The sequence below is a fragment of the Gopherus flavomarginatus genome, chromosome 3, assembly GCF_025201925.1.
Source record: "Gopherus flavomarginatus isolate rGopFla2 chromosome 3, rGopFla2.mat.asm, whole genome shotgun sequence".
Taxonomy (NCBI): domain Eukaryota; kingdom Metazoa; phylum Chordata; order Testudines; family Testudinidae; genus Gopherus; species Gopherus flavomarginatus.
This window is the reverse complement of record NC_066619.1, coordinates 161,827,434-161,839,865: the sequence shown is the minus strand read 5'-3', so window position 1 is coordinate 161,839,865 and position 12,432 is coordinate 161,827,434. Positions and strand designations below refer to the sequence as shown.

Here is a 12,432-nt window from a genome sequence, read left to right as displayed (position 1 = left end):
TAGTTTAAATATAGAAGGGATAGACAGAAGGAAAGAGTTTGATTCTGCTCCCACATAAGTAGATGAAAATTTTTGATAGTGCATTCTTTGGGAGCAGAACTGGGCCCATAGTGGGCAGCACAGTATTTAAGTTTAATTATATGTTCAATAATATTTTGAGGGTACAGTTACATTACTTTGTCGTCAATTTGTGTGTGTGTTGTGGAGACAAGGGATAAATCTGAAGTTGTGACATTAGCAGCCAATGTGAGCGTAAATAAAGTGATGATAAGATTCCATTCCAATTTGTTCCTAAAGTAACGATAACTCTTTGTGATAATGGAAGAAGTCCCTGTTAATTTTGTATACTCCTGAAACTTGTGTGACTAAATATTGTTCATATTTTAGGAAATTAAAGTGGCAGTGTTCATCGATACAGCTCATTTTTTCTGAGCAAGAATTGGTGAGCTCAGTATGATGTGTAGTCTCCATTAATTACATTGACACAATACAGATGTACAGGGTTTTGTAGTTTTATTGAATTCACGAAATACAACAAAATATACACTGGAATTCTAAACCCATTTAAGTACAGTATTATATCAGGTAACATTCGCTCTGTGTGTAAAACTATATTTGTCTTGCTTCTCTATATTTTTCTTCATAACAGAATCACAATCAAATAGCACAGTAAAATATGCAGTAGCAGGGCTTACATTTCTGTAATGGAAAGGAGAGCTAATACTGCATACTTGAGTTTGCCTGGTTAATAAAGCTGCCACTAACCACAGCTACAGCTAGAGATCAAAACCACAATGTGTTTAAATTTGCAAACAATTCTTGAAATGAATCTGTTTCCCCTTCCTCCCCCCTTTTTTTTCCTGTTTTAAAGAGTGACTTCATTGTTTTCAATGCTGTTATGGTCTTGAGTGTCTTCAGTGCTCTCAGAAGTTTGATTGCTATCATTGACTTCAGGGATACCATCAACCTGTTGCAGGTCCTCAGTTTGGGCGTGCTGCTGTTCTGTGCTTTCTTTGCTCATGTGACTGTCTTCTGTGACATAAGATTTGCTGTTGTCGCTGTCTGCCTCCACACAATCAAGCTGCTGTGGGCTGTCGTTTTCCATGCTCTTATCGTGTGGCCTGTTGTTGACTTCATTGCTGTCCTGCAAGTTACTTTTGTCATCCAGTTCCACGCTAATGTCAGATTTCCGTGGAAAGTGGTGTGCAGCAAGTTGGGCTTCGGAGGAATCCACCTGCTGGCTTTCTGTGTCTGGTTTGCTGTCATCCTCCTCTGTGACCTTATGTATGATGAACTGTGCCAAACATAAAGGTAAAGCATAATTAATAGGCATCCTAGATTATGAAGAGCCAATGAATCACTAAACACTGCAATACTCCACTGAAGCAGGGTATGCCTTTTGAGTTCAGGTGATCTTCAAGAGGTATAGGTTATTGGAGGGAGGGCACAAGATAGGAGGGGAAACAGGGGAGGTACTGAGACTTGTGAGAGCAGCCTGCTCCAGGCTGGGAAGGAGGGTCAGGGCAGTTCCTACCTGCTCTTAGGCCCATTTCACCCCTCCCTGTCTCATTTCTGCTCCCTAGCCTGATTCCAGGCCCTGAGACTGCTACTCCAGCCCCTCTTCCCCCTGCTTTCACCGCTGCACCCCCCCACCCATGATGTGCACAAGTTTAGGCAGTGGTCAAGCTCCCAAAATATTTCCATTGCAAGGGTGCTTGCCATCCTGGTTTCACCTCCCCTGAGGTTATCCATGTTCTGCAAAGCACTGTGTACATTTACTGAGCTATAACAAATGTTTTATAGTGCTATACGAAACATCAGTTCAGTATTGGCCTCAAGTCTCACATATGATTATACCATGAGGCTGCTGGCCACCTGGAACAGTGGGACTACTTTCCTGTCTCAGTGCATAGAGGAATATAATATTTACTGACTTTATGAGTTATGTATCCATAACAAGTGGAAATACACCCCTCTAATTTTGCCTGTAATTTTGTCAATCTCCTCCATGGATAATGCCCACAAAGAAATTTTTGTTTTGAACATCCTCCTCCTTTTATGGTAACTCGGGAACCATTGCCAAATGGTACTTACCTTTCCTGCAGCTTTGTAGAATTCACTAGACTTCTTATGGTACACGCCTGCCAACTTTGCTTTTGCCCTCATTCTATAGGCCACGCTGTCTCCTCTGCCTGAATTATCTCCCCTTGTGGGGAGGGCAGGAGTTAAAGGTGTAGTTATTGGGGCATCAGTGGGAAAATTGGTGACAATATCCTCATCTGATTCATCTGTGTCATTGGAATCATTATCATCATGATCACCATCATCTTCGTTACTTACACTTGCTGGCTCAGGCAGGCTCTGAAAAGCGTAGAAACAATTTAATAGTGCAGCATGCAATTGCATTGTTATAGATGTGAGGTTAATATTATTACAGTGTCTCTCTGTGGCTCTCTCAAAGTGTATTACACTGTTGTACATTCTAAAGCTGAGGCAGGCCGATAAGATCCTACCACGGCATGGTAAACGTGGTAGCACCTCCAGGTTACTCCCATGATGAGACACATTGCTTGAGCAGAGAGGTCAGAGCCAAGTAGGAAAGCTGGTGCTAATCAGGCAGAATGTAGCAGTATCTTAGATATGAACTAGTGGCTTGGTGCACTTGGAGCAAAATGTGGAGAAATGTGTGTGAGCGGGGAAGCAGAGGGGGGATCAGCAACTCTGTAGTGTTCCCTCCTATGCTCCTAGAATCCCTGAGTGTTGTGGCTCTGGGGACACAGGATCCAGAAAAGGTGAGAACAGCCCTCTCTAACATGCTCCATTGAGTTCTGGGTGGATTTTCTGGTAACAACTTGTCCAGAAGTTACTTCTGGTTGGCCCAGCAGTAACTTATTTTCCACAGCTACTGACACTCCTCAAGGGGATTTCAGCAAACACTTCTACTCTTTCCAGTTAGAACAAGCCAGAGGGAACTACACAAGTAGATGATTGTTGAGTTTCCTAATCCCTTTGTGGAGGCAGGAGATAGCACGTGTCCTAAGGTTTGTCCTTCAGGTTTATGTATGTTTTAGTAGGTTTGTTCATTAATTGAGGTTTTGTCACAAACGGTTTCACTACACATGCAGAATTTGTTTAGAGGCTGACATCCATCAAATACACACTTGTGGATCCCTTTGCTTTAACACCATGTAGATTTTTTTGGGGATCTACTGTGCTGATTTCTTCAATCTAATTAGTTATTCAGATCTCATTCTCCCACTGCTTCAGTGGGAGCTAATTACATTTTGCAGTGGGAGAATAAAGCCTCGGGTTCTGTAAACTGCTGTGCAAGTTATAGAAATCTGGTTGCTTTATATTTTATTGATCCTGTCAGGAGTTTTGTTTTATTCAGGAACAGATGTCAAAGGAACTACTTTGGAAGAGAATGTTGTTAGAAAAAAATGGATATTGGGATATGGTTGCTGCTGTGCTGTATACAGCAAGGCTTGAGGTCTGGATGAAGACTTACTTGCTGCTCGGTGTCCTCAACACTTTCATCTGAAAAAAAACAGTCCTGAAAAAGAATATGAAAAGGAAATGTAAATGTGGAGAAACATATCTAATACAGCTGCTAAAAAAAATTATGACAATTCTCACGCAAAAATTGTGGAAACAATTCAAATTTGTTCAACTTTGAGAAATTTTGACCAGCTGGTCTAAAAATGGCAACAACAAGAATTGTGACACATTTTTGTAGGAAACTAGAAAAATTTCCACCTGCTCTACTTTTAACCTTCTTCTAGGTTTGTTATTCTGGGAGCTGATAGAAGTTCCACGCTTGCTATAGTTACCGTTGTGGCTATCACTAAGGCTCTTCTATGCTACCTTTCTTACTGTACAAAATTTTCCTGCAAAGCAGGGTTTCTATAAATTTCTCTTCTAACCATTTCTGCAGGTAGCTATATAGTGTGGCTTTAGATACCTGCTGAGGTGGTTCCAGAAGTTCTTGTGTTTGTGCTGGTCTCATACGTGATTGTGTATGCACATGCTGATGGTGATGTCTGTGAGAATGATGGTTCCTGGAATCCTGGAAATAAGAAGAAGAACCAAGGTCACAATTTAAGATGAAACAGATAGGAGCATATGACTTGAGGAGAACACAAATGGTGAAGCTGCTTTTCATGCAGATATGGCATGTGAAATTCCTGCTCTCTTTGTATCTCATTTGTTTTTACTCATTTACTAAGATGAAATAAAGTGCGGAAGAAATCAACAATCCAAATATATATTTATATGTGAAAGGACATAATATGAGAGGTATGTCTGTACCAAACTCCTGGAGGTAAACATTCCTGAACCTTGTGAACGTTTAGATTAGAATTTTGCAGCTGGTTCCTGTGTCAGTCATAATCAGAACACTCTCTCCTCCACCACCCCCAGAACCAAACACCTCCTGGTTTGGGGGTAGTTTGGATTTGGATCCAAATGTTGTGGGTTGCACCACTCATTACATAAAATACATATAATCAAACAATGGGCTTAATTCTCCTCTCATTTACACTGGCATAAATAAAAGTAACTCCACTGAAGTCAATGTAAATGAAAGGAGAATAGGGTCCAGTGCATTTATTAGCTTACTCATTCCAACACTGCAGGCATGCTATCACTATTTCAGTTATTGGTCTAAGCCTGTACTGGTGTGTGACCTGATTACCTGCGGTTACTAGGCAATCATGGTATGTGAGGCACAAGGGTTAAGCATTAACTGGCACCTGGACCAATTTTGTCATTTATTTTCTGAAGAAATAAACAGAAGAGTCCCTTGCCCAGACAGGATGCTTTCTCTCAAAAGGTAAGAAATGAGAATGTCATTGACTGATACAGCTCTAAGTAAGGAGCTGCGTGGTGTGACAATGCCCCAGCATGAACATTAGGAGGCACAGTCTCCTTCAGGGTATGTCTAAACAGCAAAGAAAAACCTGCAGCTGGCCCATGCCAGGGCTCACAGGACTTGAGCTGAAGGGCTGTTTCATTGCAGTGTTGATATTCGGGCTCAGGCTGGAGCAGGGTGCAGGATGAGCATGCTTTCTGCCACACACTCCCCATTGGGCACCTGCGGAGCTGTGTGGAGGGAGAGAAATTATGTCCCCATTTCATCATTACCACTCTGTGCTCATTTGGGGTGCCCAATGCTTCAGATGCAGTAGGAGGGAGCCCTTACTATGCCTCGGCTTGTTCGCCTCCTTGAACACCTCAGCTGTGGCTAGTCATTTTCTGGAATGTTGGAGCCCAACTCTCTCTTGACTAACATATCTGGAGTCTCAGTGACTTCACTGGGGTGGCACAGAGTATAAGGGCAAAGTGTGGTGTGTGCTTGTTAAATCAGCAGTATGTGATTTAGAACTATTTGACAAATACATGCAGCACACACATCCAAATGTGCCATAAATTAACCTTTCCTTTGACACTATCCTATGTTGTGCAGAGCACCTCCTGGCAGGTGCTGAGTGCCTTCAAATCCATTCTAGCTGAGGAGGTGGAGTACTCCACAGGATCAGGCCTTTGGATAGTGGGCTGTTGTGTACATTTATCAGAGTGTTCTGTCCATGCATTTAATGTGGATCTATCTATTTTTGAATATGAAACTCATTCTTAGATACATTGTGACTTTTGCAAAATATTCTGCAATACATTTAATAGCATACCGTGGTGTAGTGCACATATAAATATAATAGTGAAACTTACCAAAACAATTTTATTTTATAATGAGGTGTCCTTGATTTTAAAACTCATTAATTCCACTTCTATGGTAACTTGAGATTCTGGGGTGATCTTACAGCACCAGATTCTGACACCCTTATTGAGTCGTACCATACTCTGAGAACAGTCTCACTGAAATTAATGGGTCCATTCATGGAGTAAGGTGCTACTCAAGATGAATGAAAGTATCAGAATCTGTTCCACAGTGATTGATGTGAATCATTAAGACTATGCCGTATTGTAACTTCTTTTTTTAAAGGAGCTTGAGTTTAAAAGTTTGTGATTAAACAAATGGATCTATAAAGATACGCAAGGGCACATCTTTTAAAGATATTAGGCCAGATACCCAAATGGTATAAAGTGGCATAGTTCCACAGAAGTCAATGAAGCTACACTGATTTACACTAGATGAGAATCTGGCCATAAAATTCAAGTTAGGTAAAGTTTTGTGAACAGTTATAGTTACAATGAATCAGAAAGTGCAATTTAACATAGCTGAGGTGGTGACAATTAAATAAGAAGTAAAGGAATGATAGAGAAGTTGGATTGTAAAAAGAGCTTACATGGTTTTCTTCAGAGCTCTCTGAGATGGATCGACGCTTCAATTTACTCACCTTGTGGGGAGAAGAGAGGAAAGAAATTTTCACTATACATTCACTGTTAATTTGTGAAGGAAATATACAACTTTTTGCTTGTTGTTACATGTCTGATATACTTACTGGTAATGCAAAGGAGATGGTGATGAGGCACAAACAAAGCACCGCAATCTTCATTGTGATATTTTACCTGGAAAAGATATTGTAACTGTGAGTTGACAATACCAAAAAATTGCAAGTATGCTATAGGCTTTTTGTTTCTCTCTTTGTGTTCCACTGTGCTCAGCTGAAGTTTCCACTGAGGATTCAAACTCTCCATGCCAACCATTCTCTTTCTGTCTCTGCAACCTCTGCCCTGTTCTGCAGCTAATCAGAGGAGGGGAGCAGAAGCTCAATAATCCCACGCCAGAAGAACTGGCTGTGTAGATTTTTAATTCATTACTGAGTCTCTACTCAAGTGTTACGAGAGTTTTAAACCTGACACTTCAAAGTGTTAAGCTAGGAGCTGAGGATGTTCAGTCCCTCACAAAATGTAGTCCTGCGATCTGGTGATTTGAGCTAATGAGGGAAAAGCTTTAGAAATAAAAGAAAAATGCTGATAAAGGACCGGTTTAGTTTCATACAAACAGAGAAAGCAAGACAATTTTTTTTGTCTCCCTTACAGTTAGTATAAATCTAGTTTTCAGAACATAATTTGAATTAAAGTTGCAATAAGATAAATACAAAAATCAATTTATATGAACAAAATCTGCTTTTTGGTAGATCAAATCTTTCCAGAAACTTGAAGCCAAGAGGCCATGTATCTGATTAAGTATTTAAGGACAAATTAAAAAACAAAACAGAACACCAACCAAACCAAAAAATGAAAAACCCCATGCAGAGTCTATGAGAAAAGGAAATTTGAGACAGAGATATTTGCTTTTAGGGAAGGAATACATTAGGTGTCCCTAAATCTCTGATTGCCAGAAGGTGGGACTGGACAACAGGGGATGGATCACTCAATAAATTGGCCTGTTTTGTTCATTCCCTCTGAAGCATCTGGCACCCGCCACTTTTAGAAGACAGTATACTGTGTGAGATAGACCATAGGTCTGATCCTCTATAATAGTTCTTATGTTCTAAACAATGAATTAAACAGATACTGTACTAGAAGTAATGAAATTTCAATTATTATAAAAGAAAAGTAAAATATCCCATCCAGGGTGCTCATTCAAAGCCCTGCAAGTCTGCAGAAGAGCGTGGCATGTGATGTGAAAATGATTACATTTTGGCAGTACACTCTTGTTTTCAAGTGGCAGCTTCAAATTTCTAGCACTTGACTCAGTGGCAGGAATTTAAACCACCTCCTTCCTCCATCCCTAAATGAACAAACAGATCTAAAATGGTAATTTAACATAATGTGCTGCAGCCCTCTTTAAGACAACTTTACTGCTCTGAAGGCTCACCCTTCAACAGAGGAATTAGAATGTTTTTAAAGTTGAATTAAAAACTAGACTATTTAAAACTCTACTGCCTGAGGTTCACATGAATAAAAACTTAACGCAGCACCAAATGTTAGGCAGTGAAATGTGCATTTACCTTTCTTGGTGTCTGGATCAGAAGGGTAGAATCTAAAGTGTTGTTAGCTTTCACTGTGCAGCAGCTCAAGCCAATTTGCTCTGAAAGGATTCAGACTTCCTTTTCTCTGCTCTTCTACTGCTGAACATCTGCAGCCTTCTGGAATTTAAATGCTGTTCCAGACATCAGCCAGCCAATCCCCTGGAGGTGGAAAGGATGAGGTCATGAGGTTTCTTGCCACTGTCCTGCCCACATTCTCCTACACTTCCTCTTTGGTTTTGTGGCTTTCAGAACAAACAACAGCTACTCCATGGTTAAAATGTTACTTATGTTCAATATCATTAACCAGTTAGAACACACAGCATTCAGTATCACGTAGGAGGACTTCAGGGATCACATGGGTTCTACTTTTGTTTAAGGCAGAATCAACAGTTGTCCAGAAGTCTTTCATTCCTCCTTCCAAGCGTGGGAGACAAAAGCTCTTAGTTAATGTGTCACGGAGGATAAAAATCTGCCCTTAAAAAAGGATGGGTCAAATTCTGCTCTCAGTGATGTGTGTGTGTTACCCCATTGGTTTCAATAGGATTGCACATTGGGTACTGGGAGGAGAACATGGCCCACTAGTTTTTGCATGTAAATGATAAGGATGTTGATTTCTATGCAGATCTCCCAGTTGGTGTTCTGCTTCCAGAAAGTTGACAAGCAGGGTTGGCCCTAGAGTCACTGGAGCTCTAGGTTAAAAAAAAGGTTTTGCCCTATCTCCCATATTTTTCCCTGTTTTCTTCCAGCTACTCCTCTGGATCCTTCCCAGTTTCATTTCTGCCTTCAAGGATGTTTCCTGATGTCAATTCAATCATTTACCTTGGGTACCTTTGGTGCCAAATACACTCCAGAGTTCTTTGATGTAGTGAAGTTTTAAAGCAGGTGCAGTCAGATTCTTGGACATGTTTAGGACTAACGGTGCCCACTGCTCAAGAATGAACTATAGCATTTGGAAGTGAGGGACCATGTGGATTGAAACTCCATAGTTGTAAAAGAGTGATGTGGTACAAGCCAGTTGATGGTCTCAATACTATTCCAGCAAAGCCTTCCTTAAATGTATTGCCCTAGACAGACCATGCTTAGTTTGTTGGGTGTTGAAGAATCACTAAGCACCCATCTTAATTTCCTCAACACAACAACTAACTTTAATTTGACACAGAAAGAAAAGTCCAAGTAGTATTTTAGAAAGCAAAACAGCATTCTAATTTCTAACCTGTTGCGAAAAGGGCATCTTTCGCTTTATCTCTGATCTCAGATAAAGCCAAATTGCATGATTAAACATGGGTGCATACTAGAACATCAGTTTGACAAGGTATTATCTTTTGTCTGTTACCAAGCACTTCTAGTTAATAGGAATTTAGCAGGTACCCGTTATTCTCATCTAGTTAGCCCATGTACAGCAGACTGGAGATAAAGAACTCTTCCTTCATATGACTAGAAATACTGTGCAAAGCACAGCTGGAACATCAGGGAGGGATTTTCAAAAATACTCAGCACTAGCCTAACCCTAAGCATTGACCTTAGCAGGAGAAAAGTTAGATCAATGCAGAGAGCTTCTGAAAATCCCACAGCTAATTTATGCATATGGCTTCTGCTGATAGCGATATATGGACCTTTGAAATATTGCTGTAGATTCCTAATTCACAAGTATGTTGTGAAAATTAATTCTTGTTTGTAAAGTGCTTTGATATCCATGGAGGAAAGTGTGACCTAAGTGTTACCTGAGTAATAGTTTTAAAAGTGTATAATCAAACATGAATGTCAAGTATCAGAGGGGTAGCCATGTTAGTCTGGATCTGTAAAAGCAGCAAAGAGTTCTGTGGCACCTTATAGACTAATAGACATATTGGAGCATGAGCTTTCGTGGGTGAATACCCACTTCGTCGGATGCAATCAAACATATATGTCTAGAATGAATAATTTAAACACTTCGTAAGGCTCTCCACTTTTGAAGTCAAGTTGCTGTAGTTTATTACTAATGTTTTTAATTCTGTGCATTCAGGAACTCTTTAGTCTAAGTACCTAAAAATTTAAATGAAGGATTACATGTAAAAAAGAAGTAAAGGGAACTATATTGTTTAGTTCTAGATTTTCAAAAATAGGCACTTAAAGTTAGGCTCTGAGTGGCCTGGTTTTCAAAAATGCTGATCACCTTGTGTCTCCCAGTGATTTAGGACTTTTGAAAACCAGCCCAGTTATTTAGGTATTTAAAGGTGGATTTAAGAGTCGAACTTTAGATACCCATTTTTGAAAGTTTCGGCCTCAATATTAATTAACAGTGAAGCTGGAAAAACTAGGTATTTATAAATATTAATTAATATTTCTTTGCATTTAGGGACCGGTCCAAAGGCCACTGTAGTGAATAGAAATACTCTCATTGACTTCATTGGACCTTTAGTGGGTCTGGCCCTTAAATAGCATAGCACCTTCAGTCCAAGAATAGCAAAACTCTCTACAAATTATTCTCACGATCCCCTTGGAAGGCAAGTATTACCTCTATTTGAACAGAGCAAGAAACCGAGGCACAGAGAGATTAAATGACTTGCACATAATGCAGAGCAAATCAACATGTAATCCTGTTTTAACCACTAGTACACTGCCTTCCATACTGAGCTCAGTGAAACCCACATTTTCTAGTTCATCCATTAATGAAGCACTGGAGAAACGAATACTACATTGCACAGAAAAAATAAATCATGATGTTTTGTTCTTCAAAACTTAAGTTTTCCCCTTTGTGAGAACCCATATTTGTCCCAAAGGGGTATCACATTATTACGCAAATTGCTTCAATATCTATAAGAGCACGAACTAACTTTTAAACCAGCTAAACACATTTTTACTTTGGTGATTATGAATTATTTATTTCTCTGAAAGATCTGCTCTAGGAATGATTCTGGGGAAGGTCTCTGGCCTGTGCTATATGGGAGGTCAGACCAGATCATCACAGGGGTCCCTTCTGGCCTTGGCATCTATTAATTTCACAAGCACATCAGCATAAATTGGTTGGTAGAGCTCAGATACTTTACAACTTTATTCACACTGCAGTTTATTCAGTAACCAGCCATTTGAATAAATGTCAATTTGGTTACTTATAGGTAATGATTTCTGGGGTATTTGTTAGAACACCATCTTCCAAGGGTTAACCCTAGGACCCCTAATAGGGTACTCATAGTAAGTAGGTTATATTTCTAAACTACCACCAGATGGCAGTGCTTCTGAACGCTGTTGTGACAGCTGAACAGACAGCCTGGTTCCGTTGTTTATACAGATACTCCGGTTTATAGAAGTATTGATTTTGTAAGAGCTAAGGATCAACAGTGATGTTTTGCTGTAATCCAGGGACAGGACATAAAATGACTGTCAGTAAACTACTATATTTTCATGCAAAATCAGCTTATGTAAAGCTGTATTAAATTTAGCACTTGTCTCATGTCTGTCATTCGTGGTTACTCCTCAGCAAGAAACATAGCACAGTAATACCAAAGGTCTTCCTCCTCCGCATGGTGCTGCCCAGCTGAGAACTCCTATATGCTGTAAAGTAGGTGGGTGCTTACTGAAAGCAGAAGCAAACTGGCTGCTAGAATGGAATGGAAGGATCAGTTTTGTATTTTTATTTACCATTTTAAAATGCTTAAATCTGAAGAGCACGGTATATACAGGGGCAACATAAATAGCTCTCTGGAATCTGCATATGGTGGAGTTTCCACCAAGTAACTGGAAATGTGCAAAATGCAATTGCATGGGGATGCAATTAATTGCATGCAGGCAAGATCTGCTATTCACCTGTCTTGACACATGATCTTTTAACAACACTTAGTTCCTTTTTGGATAACATCAGGAATGTGGTGTTAGATTGTTAAAGCGTGGTTATTTTTCATTGTAGAAATCCACTATCAATGCTGCTATCTTTTTCTAAAATCATGAACTGGGTCTTCAATACAGTGACAGGAGCTGACAGTAGTTCCTCTGGCCTGTGTGGGAAATTCCAATCTGCCTTTTGATGTGGCCATTATCCACCCCTCCACAGTCTTTCTCTCTCCTGCCGTATAATGACTTCCTTCTTTTGATGGAGTATTTCCCCTCAGAACTCTGGCTTACCTGGCTTGTCTGATACTGTATTGTGCAGATGATCTGGCTATGTCCTGAGTAGTAATCTGTGTTAGCATCAATGTCATTCTTTTTTATATACCATTAAACTAGACACAAGTCTGAACCAAAACCTGAGATCCAAATACACCCAGACTCTGGGTAGGTTTAAATCTAGATCTTGAGCTGAACTTTTCATCTTGAGCCCATCTCCTTGGGGTGGTTTATATGTACTGTTTATGGAAGTGACAACATGTGGTTGTTTAGTGGAAGTCAACTCCTAATAAAGCTGGAACAGAACTTATTCAGTAGGTTTAGGGTCACTTTGCAGTGGTCACTGAAGGTAGGAGGTTGCCTTATGATGATTTTTTGGTATTAGTTTCACTGTACTTCCATCGCATAAACACACCGC

At 40.0% G+C, this 12,432-nt stretch overlaps 1 protein-coding gene across 1 annotated transcript; it reads right to left on the bottom strand.

Annotated features, from left to right (window-relative positions):
• Positions 1 to 496: 496 nt before the first annotated feature.
• On the bottom strand, positions 497 to 8,046 carry SPP1 (secreted phosphoprotein 1). Its single transcript, XM_050946804.1, has 7 exons — positions 7,914 to 8,046; positions 6,459 to 6,525; positions 6,303 to 6,353; positions 3,962 to 4,066; positions 3,509 to 3,553; positions 2,095 to 2,361; positions 497 to 1,294 (listed from the first exon to the last, which is right to left on the bottom strand). Exons 2-7 carry the CDS (start codon positions 6,510 to 6,512, stop codon positions 866 to 868), a joined length of 951 nt encoding a protein of 316 aa, XP_050802761.1. The 5' UTR covers positions 6,513 to 6,525; positions 7,914 to 8,046; the 3' UTR covers positions 497 to 865.
• Positions 8,047 to 12,432: the final 4,386 nt, after the last annotated feature.

Bases quoted from the DNA above. Each gene is read 5' to 3' on its own strand.
- SPP1 (XM_050946804.1), bottom strand. From the start codon at position 6,512: ATGAAGATTGCGGTGCTTTGTTTGTGCCTCATCACCATCTCCTTTGCA. The intron at 6,354-6,458 runs GTAAGTATATCA...TCTCCCCACAAG, and splicing joins CCATCTCCTTTGCATTACCA to GTGAGTAAATTGAAGCGTCG. The intron at 1,295-2,094 runs GTAAGTACCATT...TGTTTGGCACAG, and splicing joins TCTACAAAGCTGCAGGAAAG to TTCATCATACATAAGGTCAC.